Source organism: Ornithorhynchus anatinus, chromosome 6, assembly GCF_004115215.2.
Source record: "Ornithorhynchus anatinus isolate Pmale09 chromosome 6, mOrnAna1.pri.v4, whole genome shotgun sequence".
Classification (NCBI taxonomy): Eukaryota; Metazoa; Chordata; class Mammalia; order Monotremata; family Ornithorhynchidae; genus Ornithorhynchus; species Ornithorhynchus anatinus.
In genome coordinates, this window is record NC_041733.1 from 19,805,474 (window position 1) to 19,820,914 (window position 15,441).

The 15,441-nt window shown below is 49.2% G+C and overlaps 1 protein-coding gene across 3 annotated transcripts in view; it reads left to right on the forward strand.

Annotated features, from left to right (window-relative positions):
* L1CAM (L1 cell adhesion molecule) overlaps positions 1–10,454 on the forward strand; it is a 66,570-nt gene extending 56,116 nt beyond the window's left edge. For 2 of the 3 annotated variants that reach the window (XM_029067692.2, XM_029067693.2), the window contains 6 exons: positions 454–564; positions 856–1,023; positions 7,082–7,216; positions 7,370–7,442; positions 7,682–7,693; positions 8,693–10,454. In XM_029067692.2, the coding sequence (XP_028923525.1) occupies positions 454–564; positions 856–1,023; positions 7,082–7,216; positions 7,370–7,442; positions 7,682–7,693; positions 8,693–8,924 (731 nt within the window). In that variant the 3' untranslated portion in view covers positions 8,925–10,454. The remainder of the gene's footprint in view (positions 1–453; positions 565–855; positions 1,024–7,081; positions 7,217–7,369; positions 7,443–7,681; positions 7,694–8,692) is intronic. The other variant, XM_029067694.2, reaches the window with a different exon arrangement.
* Positions 10,455–15,441: the final 4,987 nt, after the last annotated feature.

Here is a 15,441-nt window from a genome sequence, read left to right on the forward strand (position 1 = left end):
CATCCAACCTGATTTGCTTGTACTCACTCCAGTGCCTGGCACATAGTAAGCGCTTAACAAATATCACAATTATTATTATTATTGGAGCACTGTACTAAGTATTTGGAAGCGTTGGTAGGTACGTTCCCTGCCCACGAGGAGCTAAGAGTCTAGAGAGGGAGTAGACATTAATATAAATCACTTGTAGATGTGTACATAAGTGGTGCTGACTTGGACATTCTTCGCTCTGCCTCTGTGAGCTGGAGGGTCCATCTGTACGCCAAAGCTGGCTAATGGAGGGGGTCCCTCCGTACGCCAAAGCTGGCTAATGGAGGGGGTCCCTCCGTGGGCTCAGGGCTGTTCTGCTCGCCATTACCTGAGGTTGGCGGGAACGGCCGGTCCACATGACTGGGGGTGGGCACCGTTTTTCGATGGCTGACGTTTCTCCATAATCTATGCCCCTCGCCCTTTCAGGATTCCCGCGCTTGGAACAGTTCAGTACCGAAGTGGGGAAGAATTTCACCGTTGTTTCCTGGGTCCCACAGGAGGGGCAGCACAATGTCGAGTTCAAGATCTTGTTTGAAAGTAAGAGTGTTTGTGAGTCTGCCGGCCCCTGGGACCCTTGGCTCCCTGCCGGTGCTTCGGGGGCAACTATGAACTTGGAGAGGGTCAGTAGGACATTGGCTTGCAGTCCTTCCTTGGCTGCCGGCGTAATGCCAGCGTAATGCCAGTGCAGATGGTCTCTCTCTCTCTAGCTCCGGGCTGCCCAGTCCAACATCTCCACCTGTAAGGGAGAGGGTGGCTCAGTTGATCTTCGAAGAGCACCCGTGGGTGCTCCCATCCTTTACTCTCTTCTCCTTGTTTACCTCCTTCCAGGCCTCGAGAGGGATCATGTGATTACTCAAGTAGTCAATTCCAGTCAGATGTTCCACACCCAGGGGAATCTACAGCCCAGCACCCACTACTACATCAAGTTCCTGGGCCACAACTTCTCAGAGGAAATGAAGCAGTTCTACCAAATGGAGGTGGATACCAATGGGATGGGTGAGTGACTCCTCGGCCTCTTTATGGCTTCCCATCAAGCCCGGCCCAGCTTTTATCTTTCAGAAGGGCAGACGTATTTATTGAATGCTTATCTGTGCAGAGAAGCAGCGTGGTTTAGTGGATAGAGCACGGGGCTGGGAGTCAGAAGGTCGTAGGTACTAATCCCGGCTCCGCCACATGTCTGCTGTGTGACCTTGGGCAAGTCACTTAACTTCCTTGGACCTCAGTTACCTCGCCTGGAAAATGGGGATTAAGACTGTGAGCCCCATGTGGGACAGGGACTCCGTCCAACCTGATTAACTTGTATCATCCCCAGTGCTTAGCGCATAGTAAGCGCTTAACAAGTACCATAATTATTATTACTAGGCGCTTGGAAGAGTACAATATAACAGAGTTGGTAGACATGTTCCCTGCCCACAATGTCTTCAGTCTAATTCAACTGTGGATATGTGCGAGTGTGTGAATGTGTGTACGTGTGATGCAATTTAATGGAGGAGATAAGCAGACAGATAGTGGGAGCAGGAGAAAGAACAACCGGACCAGTGATTTTAACCAGTCCTACTCCACTCTCCAGCCTAAAACACCACCCTGTCCACGGCCATCGACCAGATAGACAGCGGCTGGCCATGGCAGAGAAAGTAGAAATCAGCCTGCCTCGAACAGAGCCGCTTCCAGCAGAACAGAGGCAGAGGCGTCGGTGCCCAGTGGATAATGAGGTCTAATTAAGTGTTTGTGCCTCTGGGGGAGAGAGGTGTTAAGATTGCAAAAGGGGAAAGAGACCAAACTAGAAACTGCAAAGGAGATCTCGTATCTCAACATCTTTGGAGGGATTTGGGCAAGTGAAAGGAGTGATATTTCCCAATCTATAATTCCTAAAATCCCCTCTGGAACTCTTTGTTGTAGGTGAGGATTATAGTGGTTAGCACCCATTAGTCAAATCAATCAGTGATGTTTACTGAGCGCTTATTCATTCAATAGTATTTATTGAGCGCTTACTTTGTGCAGAGCACTGTATTAAGCGCTTGGAATGTACAAATCGACAACAGATAGACAGTCCCTTACAGTCTAATCGATAATAATGTTGGTATTTGTTAAGCGCTTATTATGTGCAGAGCACTGTTCTAAGCGCTGGGGTAGATACAGGGTAATCAGGTTGTCCCACACGAGGCTCACAGTCTTAATCCCCATTTTACAGATGAGGCAACTGAGGCACAGAGGAGTTAAGTGACTTGCCCACAGTCACACAGCTGACAAGCGGCGGAGTCGGGATTCGAACCCATGACCTCTGACTCCAAAGCCCGGGCTCTTTCCACTGAGCTACGCTTATTGCGTTCAGAGCACTGTACTCAGTACTTGGACGCCCCCTGGCCATTCGTAACAATAGGTTACAAATTCTCCACCAGGAGTTCTCTGAGTTATTTCAAACTCTGGACTGGCTCTGCTGTATTGTACACTCCCAAGCGTTAGTACATTGCTCTGCACATAGGAAGCGCTCAGTAAATACCCTAGATTGATAATAATGGTGGTATTTGTTAAGCGCTTACTATGTGCAAGGCACTGTACTAAGCGCTGGGGGATACAAGGTGATCAGATTGTCCCACGTGGGGCTCACAGTTTTAATCCCCATTTTACAGATGAAGGAACTGAGGCCCAGAGAAGTGAAGTGACTTGCCCAAAGTCACACAGCTGACGAGCGGCAGAGCTGGGATTGATGGGTAGATTATCAAGATTATCAGATGGGACACAGGCCCTGTCCTACAAAAAGCTCACAGTCTAAGAGCGGAGGAAGGGGAGGTATCTTACCCCCCACTTTACAGATGAGGAAAATGAGGGAGAAAGATATTAAACGAATTGTTTAATTGAAACAAGCAAGTGGCAGAGAGGAAACGTAGATTCCGGATCACCTGACTCCTAGTTGCCTGATTTTAGAGGAGATTTAGATTCCGGATCACCTGACTCCTAGTTGCCTGCTCTTTCCACTGGGCCCCGCTGTCTCCCGGGAAAAGGAACAATTTTCACTTTGTTCTCTTCCTGTTAATGGATATACTGGCAACAGCTCCGCCGTCAGCGAGGATGACGGAGCGTGACCCTCACCACCCACGGGAGTCCGGGGTGGGTGAGGCGGGTGCAACGGTTGCGGCAGTGGAAAAGCAAATGAATGGACGAGTCTCTGTGAACGGTGCAGATCCGAATGGAGAAAACATTCTGGCTTCCCCTAATTGATTTTCACCGGTCTCTGAGCCTTACCCTGTTGGGTGGGGAAGGAAGCGGGTGATCAATCAGTCAATTAGTGGTATTTATTGAGCACTTAAGATGTGCAGAGCACCGTACTAAGTGCTTGGGAGAGTACAGTACAACAGAGTTAGCAGATAAATTCCCTGCCCAGACTGGGTTTGTAGTTTAGAGGACAAGGAAAGGTTCTCAGCACCTGCTGCTTCCTACTTCTCAGCTGTCCGGGGCCCAGCAGAGTCATAAACTGGCCGGCCATGGGCTGAGTGGTGGCCCAACTTGGCTGCCTGGAGCTACAAATCCCTTTTTCATTTTGTGCGGCATTCTTCTTCATCGATTGTGTTTATTGAGCCCTTACTATGTGCAGAGCACTGTTCGAAGCACTTGGGAGAGTACAATAAAACTGATTAGGTGGACATGTTCGTTCCCTGCCCATAATGAGTTTACAGTCCTTCTGCAGTATAACTGAGTCGCCCTATGGGGCCAAAGATCCAAAGATCCATGGCTGGAATGTGGAAGGATTGTGGGTGAGGTGGCTGCCCAGCCCCACCTCATGCCCTCGGCACTGAGCAGGGTCCACATGGCAGGGGAGGGAAGATAAACATGGAGACGTGGGGCTGAGCCATGAAAAGGGTGAAAGAGCAAGACTATTCACAAAAGAATCCTTCTCCCCAGCTGCTGACCATCCTGGAGGAGTCTCAGGAGATCAACTAGCCCAGTGCCCTACTTCCCTCTAGATTGTAATCGGGGAATGTGTCTGTTGTATTGTTACACTGTACTCCCCCCGGTGCTTAGTATGGGTCTCTGCCCACAGTAAGTATGACTGACTGACTGACTTGAAGCTGTTCAGCAAATCAATCCCATCCAATTACTACCCAGGCCCAGGATTCTTTAGTTTCCAGTATCTCGCAAGGTTGGGTTCATTTGTGTATTTGAATGTTGTCCCTGAATTCCCCTTCCTGTATAGCACATTGTGCAGTAATAATGTTCATAATAATCATACCTGTTGTATTTGTTAAGAACTTACTATGTGCCAAGCACTGTACTAAACTCTGGGATAGATACAAGATCATCAGGTCTCTCGTGGGGCTCACACGTTCCAAGTACGGATGTAGAGCAATTATTGAATCCCTATTTTGCAGATGAAGAAACTGAGGCACAAAGAAGTTAAGTGACTTGTCCCAGGTCACACAGAAGCCTGGATTAGAACCCATGTCCTCTGACTCCCTGGACCAGGCTCTTTCTACTTGGCCACACTGCTCCCTTACGTGAGGGTGGACCCAGGGGGAAGCAGAGGCTAGTAAGTCTGTCGGTTTTCCAAAGAACAGTGTGGCATGATCATGGTATCCTGCTCCTAACCAAACTGAGCATCTATACAGCAGATGTAATAATAATAGAAGCCAAAGTTCTATGTGTCTGTGAGACTAGAACCCTCCACAGAAACCATTTCCAACTTCTGAAAGCAATACTTCACCTCAAATAGTTGAACATTAAGGGTCGGAAACAAAGCCTGTCCACCCAGAATCAAAGCAGTGCTTGTGTCAACACCGTTATTGGGGAGGAGGAGGAGGACAGGGAAAGAGGCTAAATGGCAACAGGATACCTGCATAGGTCAGCTGAGGTGGAGAAACAGTCAACAGAACCATTTTTTTCTTGCCTTCAGTGGGGAAGGGATGTCGGTCTCCTGTTGGTCTTACCAGATACACATACATACCCTGGTAAAAATCTCACCACCATTAGCCTCATATTCAAATCAGAAGGGGAGCTTTTACTCTGGTAATAATTATGGTATTTATTAAGCATTTACTAAAGGCTAAGCCCTGGGGTAAATGCCAGGTCAGGAGGTCAGACCCAGTCCCGGTCCTACTGGGGGCTCGGAATCTATCTTCTCCCCATTTTACAGAAGAGGAAATTGAGGCCCAGAGAGGTTACGTGGCTTCCACACACTAGGCCAGTTGCTGAGTTGGGGCTCAAACCCTGGTCTCCTGACTCCCAGGACCCTGTTCTTTCCTCTAGAATAGGCTCAAGGCTTCTGAGGCTCACATTCTCTCTCCCTCCCTCTCTGGCTCTCCACATCCATCCATAACAATTAGAATAGAAGAACTGCCATTGCTGGGACAGACCAGTGGTTCATCCTGTCCAGCGTTCGATCTCTTGACAATGGCAACAGGCTCCTTGAAGGAACAGTGGTATATTACAGATTTTTTATCTATTCATTTATGCAAACCTTTCTTGTACCTATTGATATTTCTCACCCTACAGAACTTTCTGAGATTACAAAAGTAATATGCAAGGAGAGAAGACTTGTTTCCTATGACTTCTTTTGAACTTCCTTCCTTCAGGTTCCATTCATTCAATAGTATTTATTGAGCACTTACTATGTGCAGAGCACTGTACTAAGCGCTTGACTGAAACCACCCTAGGCCTTCCTGCTCTCAAACCTTGGTGATGCTGAGAAGTATCTTTTCTGGAAATAATCAGAAGCAGTTTTCTAGATATCTGGTTTCTTCTCCTCTTTCCCAGTTTAGTCCTTCCCATAGCTTTGGCAGGTAAAGGAGATTTCAGAGAGGAAACTTAAAATTTGTCTATTTAGAGATAAGTCTTGCATTAGTGAACCTGAGCTTTTCCAGACCAACAGTAGGAACAAGAATCGCTCTTGCCTGTTGGTCAGGGTAAGTTTGCTTAGTAGGGTTGTCATCTGTGCTAGATGGTTTGTGAAGCTGTTTACAAAAGGGGTGATTTGAGTGTTTACTACTAGATTCAGCTAAATGACTAGAAGGGGAAATATTAATGAATGCAAAGAAGGGTGCCATATTTAGCAATCTGGTGGTTTGTCTGTAGTTTGAAGGAACCAAGTCACTACCCCGAATAATCAGGCACCAACTCTCAGTTATGGGAGGCCAGATTGATCAATTAGAGATTTCCTTGACTTCTTGCTGCTGTTCCCTGTTCTGAGGGGCGTTTCCTGCGCTTCCTTCCATCAGAAAACAGATTGACAGGATCTTGGGCAGGATGAGGGGCCAGAGCTCCAATTTATTCTTTGTGAACAGCTCTAGCAAAAGATTTGAATGAAAAGTGTTATTCTGGGTCTGTCCAAGAGTACATCCAGCACAGACTCTGTCTCCAATAGTGACATTAATGGATGCTTGGAAAGACATTTATCCTTGAGGCTGGGGTAGTACCAACTACCATCCTTAATTTTCCCTCCAATAACCCATTATGGATCTTTCATTCATGAGTTTAATGCAAACCAATTCTTGTTTTCAGCCTACACAACTTTCTGTGCTAACAATTCCATGTTTACTGGTGTTTGGTAGGGGTAGAGTTGGTAACTAACAGTTTAAATGAAGTATGGGATTACTTATAGATTATAGTTATCCATACTATCCCTGTCCTACATGGGTGGATAATAGCAAATTGGCTGTGTTAACAGTACTGTATTATATAAACCCTTAGGGGCTGGTGACTTCTCTCTCTGCCTCTCGATACTTCTATTGAGAAACATTTCTCCTGCTAGACAGGGATCGTGTGTACTTACTTTATTGTCCTTTCTCGAGTGTTTAGTGGAGGGGTCTGTGCACAGTAAGCATTCAAGTGTGGTTGACTGACTGAGTATAATAATAACTGTGGTATTTGTTAAGCACCATACCAATGCAAGATACAACAAAATCCGATCCCCAGGACTTGTCCCGGGCTACACAGCCTACAAGTGGCAGAGCCAGGATTAGAACCCAAGAACCTGGGTCCCGAGCCTGTGCTCTTTCCACTAGACCCTGCTATCTCTCACTCTATCTCTGTCTCCTTCCTTCTCTGACTCTCTTCAACTCAGGACTGGTGCCAGTGAAACAAGGGAACTTTGCCACCGAGGGCTGGTTTATCGGCTTCATCAGCGCCATCGTCCTCCTCATCCTCATCCTTCTCATCCTCTGCTTCATCAAGCGCAGCAAAGGTGGCAAATATTCAGGTAACACTCTTCTCCCAGTGGGCAGGGAAGGAGGGAAAGGGACCCGGGATGACAGAGCCACTGGAGGACTTGCTGGGAAGGGTCGGGAGAGCTGCAGTGGAGGGGGCACAGATGGGGCACAGAGGGCTGAAGCCACTCTCTCTATGCCCACAGTAAAGGATAAGGAAGACACCCAAGTGGACTCAGAGGCCAGACCCATGAAAGATGAGACGTTTGGGGAGTACAGGTAACTGGTGGGGCAGAGAGGATGCTGAGACGATATGTCCGGCTCTCAGAGGCCTTGGAGCAGGCTGATGAGGCCAGTGAGTAATCACGGGGAGCATTTCTGTGCCATGGAACTGGAACTGGTTGGGGTGGGTAAGTCAGAATTTGACCTTCCATATCCGGAGCAGGGGAGGGATGGGGGTGGGTGCCACTGACCCTGTCTGTCTCTTTCTCTCCTCCTTGTGCTGCTGGGCCCTTCAGGTCCCTTGAGAGGTAAGGTAATATAGCTAGATGTTGGGCACAGGTGGGCACATTGAGAGGGTTGACCCCTGGCTGCAGTAGGCATTGCCCATTTGGGAGTTCCTTGGGAAAAAGAGAGGCTACGAGTTTGGTGGAGGAGGGATCTTCCCTGTATGGGAGGGCGAGTCAAGCGAGCAACATGGCCTTCATGAGCTTAGGTCTTCCTCCTCTTTTTGACACATGTCTCTCTCGTTCTCCTCCCGCCCACGGCAGCATCTCCATCCTTAAGTATAGGTAACAGCCGCTGGGGCCGCCTCTCCCTGCTGCCTCGCACGCTCTCTGAGGGTTGGAAGCGGAGGCGGGGGATTCTGGCCTCTGCTTCCCATTGACTTCAGGAGATGCCACTTCCCCTCCCAGCACTTGAGCTTCTGGGTCTGCATGCTTTCCTGCTCCCCACCCCCTCCCGTCCCCCACCATCTGGAAGCCAGGCCCAACTCCTCTCCCCCAGCCCTTCTTCCCCACGTGATGTGTTCAAAGCCCCTCTCTCTAGGTAGTGGGGTAAGTGACCTGACGCTACTCTCTGGTTTTAAGCCTGCGGTCCTATTTCCCATGACTGTAGACGTAATCACATGGGAATGTCCACACAGTCCCATCAGCATGTTTGCACCATCGTATGATCCCGGGGATCATATGGATGCCCATGACCACATGGGCATGAACACCCCCACCTGCCCACATGCCAGTCATAAACTGACTTCCCCGGCCTTTGCCAACCAAAACACATTACCCCCTTATAGCCGTGACCCCCCACCCCAGGTTCCGCTCCAGCAGTCTCTTCTGCACTGCATGGGAATGCCCCAACTCACTTCCCATTGGCAGCATGGGTACGAAACTGAGCTTCTCAGAAACGTGGGTAAAAGGAAACACTTTTCCCCCTCCTGCTGGGGTCTGCCCTCTGCTGATCACCTCCGCCGCTCGCCCCCTCCCACTCCCGCCACTGTTTGACTCGATCTCGCCTTCTCCTCTCTGCAGTGACAATGAGGAGAAGCCATTTGAGAGCAGCCAGCCCTCTCTCAACGGGGACATCAAGCCTCTGGGCAGCGACGACAGTCTGGCTGACTATGGAGGCAGCGTGGACGTACAGTTCAATGAGGATGGCTCCTTCATCGGCCAGTACAGCGGCAAGAAGGAGAAGGAGGCCGCGGGGGGCAATGACAGCTCAGGGGCTACCTCTCCCACCAACCCAGTTGTAGCTCTGGAGTAAAGGGACAGCGGCTGGGAGGGGGGACAGGGGAGCTCACCCCTGCCCTCCTCCCCGCCTCTAGACTACGGGGACCACTCCCCCAGAGACAGCCGAGGGAGGACAAAAATCAGGACCTCCCCCACTCCTTCCCTCCTCTTTGCCTCTGCCCCTGGGGGAGCGACTGAAGCACCAAGTCACCCCTTCCCTCAGTCCTCATAGGGGGCTGGGAAACTGCAGACATAGATTTGGGGGGCGGGCAAATGGGCTCAGAGCCGGGCCCCATAGCTCTGGATATCATGGCCATTCCCGTTCAGTTGCCAAAACCTGGTCCGCCCATCACCCCCATCTGTCACTTTCCCTTCCAGAGGCCTCCCCTAAAAATGTAAAGTTCTCCTCCCACCTTGGTTGGCCTAGTCCTCCCTGCTCCCCCCTCCCCCCCACCCAACCACCCACTTTCACCATAAACCAGAGAGTATGTTGGGGGAGGGGGAAGGGGAAAGGGAAGACAGGTCTCTCATCCCCGAGGACATTTCCAAGTCCCTCATCCTCTCTCCCCCAGGAAGGGCGGCTGGTGGCCCCTGTTAGGCTGATTTGGAGGTTCGGATATACCTGACTTCCGAAAGCAGGGGCTGTTGCCTTGTCCCTCCACCCTGTTTCCAGGCCAGTGAGGGTTTGACTTTGTACAGTTTGACTTTGCCTAATCTCCCATAGCCCTTTTTCCCTTCCCCCTCTTCCCCATCAGACTTTCTCACAGGGCAGGCTTGGGGGCACTGCCTCATTATCCCACCCCTTTGAGTTACCCTCTCCTCCCTGGCTCAGCCCCTTGAGATTGTGGGGAAGCCAAGGGCCGTTCACCAGAGAGGAGGTGATGCTCTGGGTCTGGCCCATCCGAGAGCCCGAGGGGCTCAGGAAAACAAAGGAAAGCCCCCCCCAGACCTTTCATCCCTTACAAAACAACCCTAGTCCACGTCCCACACTGCTTCCAGGTGCATCTCACACACAAGCTGCCTTTGTTCCACACACAACGCTGGATAACACTCCAAGTGGCCTCGGTCAAACGTCCGTGAGCGTCTGACATTCTCCCCCCTTTCCAAGACCCAGTCTTCCCCCTTTCCTCCACTCCTTGGGCTCCAGACTCGGGCAGAGGTGGGTAGAGGAGGAAACACGCATGCGTGTACACACACACACACATACACCCACACACGCACCCACACACTCACACAGGCTTCCCCATCTCCCCTAGTGCACCCTTTCTGAATGTAAATACCTTGTGATTTTTGAAAGTTTGTAATCCCCATCCCGCTAGTATGTAGGCCAATGTCTGAGTCTCTAGGTGATTTCTAGGTTTCTATAGCAACTAGCTTGATGATCCCATACCAGAAAAAGAAGAAAAGAAAAAGAAAAATAGACTCTCCCTCTTCCGCCGCTGCACCCTCTCTTCCCTGTGTGTCCGTTTGGTCTGTCGATAACTCTGACACGCTCTGTTTTTATATATATGTATATATAACAGAATTATAACAGGTAAATAAAACCTGGACATGGAAATGACAACAACTGCCCCACCCTGGCTTCTGCTCCACAGGGATGGTCCGCATCAGAGAGGTTTGTTTGCAGGGGGGGAGCAGAATAGCTGAGAAGAGGGATTCAGCCCTCTTGCATCTCTGGAGGCCCTCTGAGATGACCCTTCCGTGGCTCCGAGTCTCATTCCGGAGTGCCGGTCAGCTACCAGGGAGAGACAAGTGGTCTTTTGGGAACCTGGTCTCCACTCCTCACTTACCCACCCTTCAGCCCCTGCACCTGCTCAGAGAGCGCGGTGGGGTGATGGACATCAGCACTTCCCTGAAGCTCCCCAAGGGATTAGAGACCTCGGGAAGGGGGTTAAAATTTGGGTTTCAGCTTGGAACCCGACCACTCTGCCTCCCCACGTTGAGCACATCAATCCTCTTGAGGAGGACGATGGGCGTTCACAGCCTCCTGGGAGTTAAGCGCCCTGGAACTGAGCTGGGTCCGAACCCCGTGGTTTTGATACAATCTGAGAATGTTCGCCCTCCTTCCAGCGGAGCCAAGACCGATGAGGTCCTGGAGTCCGCAGGAGAGGGTTTCTGGCTCTGGTCCTCTCCCTGCCTCATTGATCTTTCATCGCCTATTTCCTGGGGCTTCGGTCATGTCCCATGTCTGCCAGCAGAGGGCAGCCTGAGCCCAGCCGGATTGACTGACACAGAAGGCTTTTTTTGCCCCACACGGACGATTTTCCACTATTCCAGGAAAATTCATTCAATAGTATTTATTGAGCGCTTACTATGTGCAGAGCACTGTACTAAGCGCTTGGAATGTACAATTCGGCAACAGAGACAATCCATGCCCAATGACGGGCTCCCAGTCTAATCGGGGAGGCGGAACATCCAGCCTGGTCCGGCTCTCCTCTCCCAGCTCTGCAGCTCCGAAAGTTCACAAGCATGTGCAGGAGTGGATTGGAGAAAAGTTCTCTAATGGCCACCCTCATGGTTTTCACCTTTTTTAAACAAAAGGTATTTGTTAAGCCCTTACTATGTGCCGGGCACTGTTATAAACGCTGGAGTAGATACAAGGTAATCAGGTCGGACACAGTCCCTGCCCCACACGGGGCTCGCAGTCCTAATCTTCATTTTGTGGATAAGGTAACTGAGGCATAGAGAAGTGAAGTGACTTACCTAAGGTCACACAGCAGACAAGTGGTGAAACTAAGATTAGAACCCCAAACCTTCCGACTCCCAGGCCCTTGCTCTATCCACTAGGCCATGCTGCTTTTTTAATAGTAAAAGTAGCAGTAGTGTTTATTTGGTGCTGACTGAGTGCAGAGCGTTAAAACAAGTGCTGGGAGATAAACTCCACAAGTGGGAATTAGTCACTCTCTGTCCCTAGCGGGACTCCAAATCTAAAACGTGAAGAGGATACGTAAGTGATAAGGAGAGATGAGAAGCAGCGTGGCCTAATTGATTCATTCAATAGTATTTATTGAGCGCTTACTATGTGCAGAGCACCGTACTAATCACTTGGAATGTACAATTCAGCAACAGAGACAATCCCTGCCCAATTAGGGATTGGATTTACAGTCTAAACCGCGGGGGATAGACAGCAAAACAGAACAAAACAAGTAGTCTGGCACAGACATCATCAAGATAAATAGAATCATAGATATATACACATCATTAACAAAATAGAGTAATAAATAATATATACAAATATGCACAGTACTGTGAAGAGGGGGAAGGGGGAAGATGGAAAGAACACGGGCCTGGGAATAAGCGGATCTGGATTCTAATCCCAACTTTGCCATTTGTCTGCTGTGTGACCTTGGGCAACACTCTCTGGGCCTCAATTACCTCCTCTAAAATGGGGATTCAGGCAGTGACTCCCATGTGGAACATGGACTGTGTCCACCTGATTATTTTGTATTTTCCGCGGTGCTCAATAGAGTGCCTGACATGTAGTATGGACTTAACAAATAGCATTTAAAAAAAAAAAAGGACCAAGACAGCATAAAGAGGAAAAAAAAGATCTTTAAGATGCTGCTGCTAGAGAAGCAGACTTTCAGGCTCCTCATGGCTCAAAGTTCACTGATGCAGCCATAACCAAAGTGAGTGCTAGAGCACAGCCGCTGCTGCAGTCTGTGTTCCAGGTCCCTTTCACTTAACCCAGTCTCCTAAATTGAATGCCAAATAAGTACCTAAGATCTTGTCTGATGACCTCTTGTGCTTCCAGATCACTCACTTCAATACCTCTCTCTCCAACCTGAAATTGCCTACTGTCTAGTGGTTCTCTGACATGAGGGTCGGGGAGAGGAAGGATGAAGAGAGAGGGAGACAAAAAAAACCCCAGAGATGTCTACCCTTCCCAGCTCCCTCATCTTTTTTTCTTCGGTTCAGCCCCAGGTTCAGGGGGACAGGGCCAAGATGGGGCAGGTTTATAACTTAAACAGCTGGGGGGTGATTAGAGTATCTGGCTGGGGCAAAACTGAATTAATCAGTGGTATTTATTGAGCATGTCCCGTGTGCAGAGGACTGCACTAAGTGCTTGGGAAAGTACAATACTCTAGTTAGTTAATACAATCCCTGCCCACAAGAAGTTTACAGTCTACAAAGGGTAACAAGCCCAAGCTGCAGAAAACATACAAAGAACTGTACTAAGTGCTTGGGAAAGTACAACACAATAGAGTTGATTGACACAATCCCTGCCCAGAAGGTACTTGCAGTCTACAAAGGGTAAGAAGCCCAAGCCGCAGAAAACATCCCGCTTATTTGGGAGAACAAGGACTAACACTGTCTTCTTCTTGGATACAACCAAGTTCCCTTGCTTGGGGTGAGAAAGACTAGGTACAGAAAGCTTTGGGGGCTGGGACAAGGCCTCATTGAGGACCCACAATTCCAATCCAGGAAGAAACGGGAGTAGCAGGACTCGCGACGGGGTGGAGCTAGGTTCGTCAAGATGCTAGGCATACAGGGATAACTGGAAGAGGGGATCCTGTCCCTGGGGATTCCTTGGAAGCTGAAACCAAGGACTTGATTAAAGAGCTAGCATCTTTAATGTTTGCATGGCATCACTTAAACTCTCTCATCCCTGCCAATTGTGTTCCCACTGGGGCACAGAGTGCAATGAGCGAATAGGTGGACAAGAATGCAGCCTGCTGTGAACTGCACACCGAGAAGGTTTTTGACACAATTTTGGCCAAAGACTGCAGCATAGTGAAAACACTGTCCCAGAGCACAGTAAGTCAGTAGCTGGTGCCTTGGTGGTGACTCGTTAGCCGTTACCGTCTTCATCTCCCGTGGTAGCCAGCGGTAATTCAGGATTTCTGTTGGGCCTGTCCACCTCACAGAACACCCTAGGTGGTCTTTTAGTCAGACACCTTGACCACTATTGGCATAAATCCCATCAGGCATTCCCCTCCTAGCACATCTGGGAATTGGGCCCAGAGCCCTGTAGACGGGGAATGTGACTACAAAATCTGTTGCATTGCACTCACCCCAGTGCTTAGAATAGGGCTTTGCTCACCATAAGTGCTCCGTGAATACATCTGATTGATGGATTGATCTAATTCCTAGAGCTGTACTCTTTCCACTGGACTGATGGCAGTAAAAATAGTATATATTAAACACTCTGTCCAGATCACTTACTAAGTGCTGAAAGAAAATGCAGAAGTGGGTATTAAACATGTTTCTGGTCCGTTGTGAAGTTCACAACCTAGAAAGGTAAGGTCCTCTTTAATGCTTCATTGTGTACTGTGGCTGAGCAAACATTCCTCAACTCTCTTTGAGAAGTGGTTCAACCCTTATACACTCCTCTGGATGACTCCTCAGCTCTACAAGAGCCCTTAGACACTGGTCCTGATGCTGATTTACTGCTTATGAAGGAACTTATTGGAGCAGTCAGAGCTCTCCCAGTTCCTCCCCACTTGACGGTGGATAATATATAATAAGGATGCTTGACCTAGATAAAAGATCGATCAGTAAGTGAAAAGTATTGAGCTCCTAGCAAGTGCAAAACACTGAATGGTGTTGAGGGGAGAGAGTAAGACAGAGGCCAAACACATTTTATCTGCCCTTAATAAGCTTACAGTCTACTCTCTAAAAAGATATTACTTGTGGGCACTACTCATCCCTTCACTGCCAGGCTGAGAAGTCATTTTAATTCCTTTATCTTCAGGGCCTGGGGGAATAACTCCAGGAGTGACCAGAGAAGAGCTTTGTTATAACAGGCTCTGAGCACTCTTTGCTGGAGTGATCCCAAATATACCACATAACCATTAATCTCACATATCCTGTATTCTCCCAGGGGACTCCTAGAAGATGGGAACAAGAAGGACCAAGGCCCAGGCCCCCACCATAGAGACCCTTATTGTGAAAGCCACTACCATCCTGTTCTGATCTTGGGCTCCTGCTAAAGTGAATGAGATGAACTGGTCTTTCCCACACATCTGACTCCCACTCCCTTCGCTATTCACTCCTCTGCCGAGGAACCCATGGCTTCCGGTAACGGGGCTACACAGGGGCCATGGTGGGTGGCCCAACTTGGCCTCTTCCTAACATGGTCCCCTGATTTTTAGTCAGCTGCACCAAAGGGTTTCAAGCCAGGAGGCTGTAAGAAGATATTCACCCTGTGACAAGTTTCAGTCAGAACCCTCACATTTCCCTGTAAAGTCAAAGCACAGTCAGTCTCTGTCTGATCTCTGTGCTCTTTCCTAGGCTATATCTGCACATAGTAAGCGCTTAACAAATACCAACATTATTATTATATCTGGAACAGCTGCCCTGCTCACCCACCCCAGCTAGGTCACAGCTGTCAAGTCACTTCTCCCTCTTCTATCTCCACCCCTCCCCCCCTAAAATTGAGGCTGCCTGAGCCATTCTAATTTACAGCACAAACAAGGTCAGTTCTCAGTTTCCACCTCCAACTTGCTGCTCCTGGACCATTCCAGTGAAGGCAGAAATGCTCCAGGCCAACAGATTCAGGTTGACAAGGCACCGGCTAATGCTTTTGATTTCTTTTCTTACACTCTTTC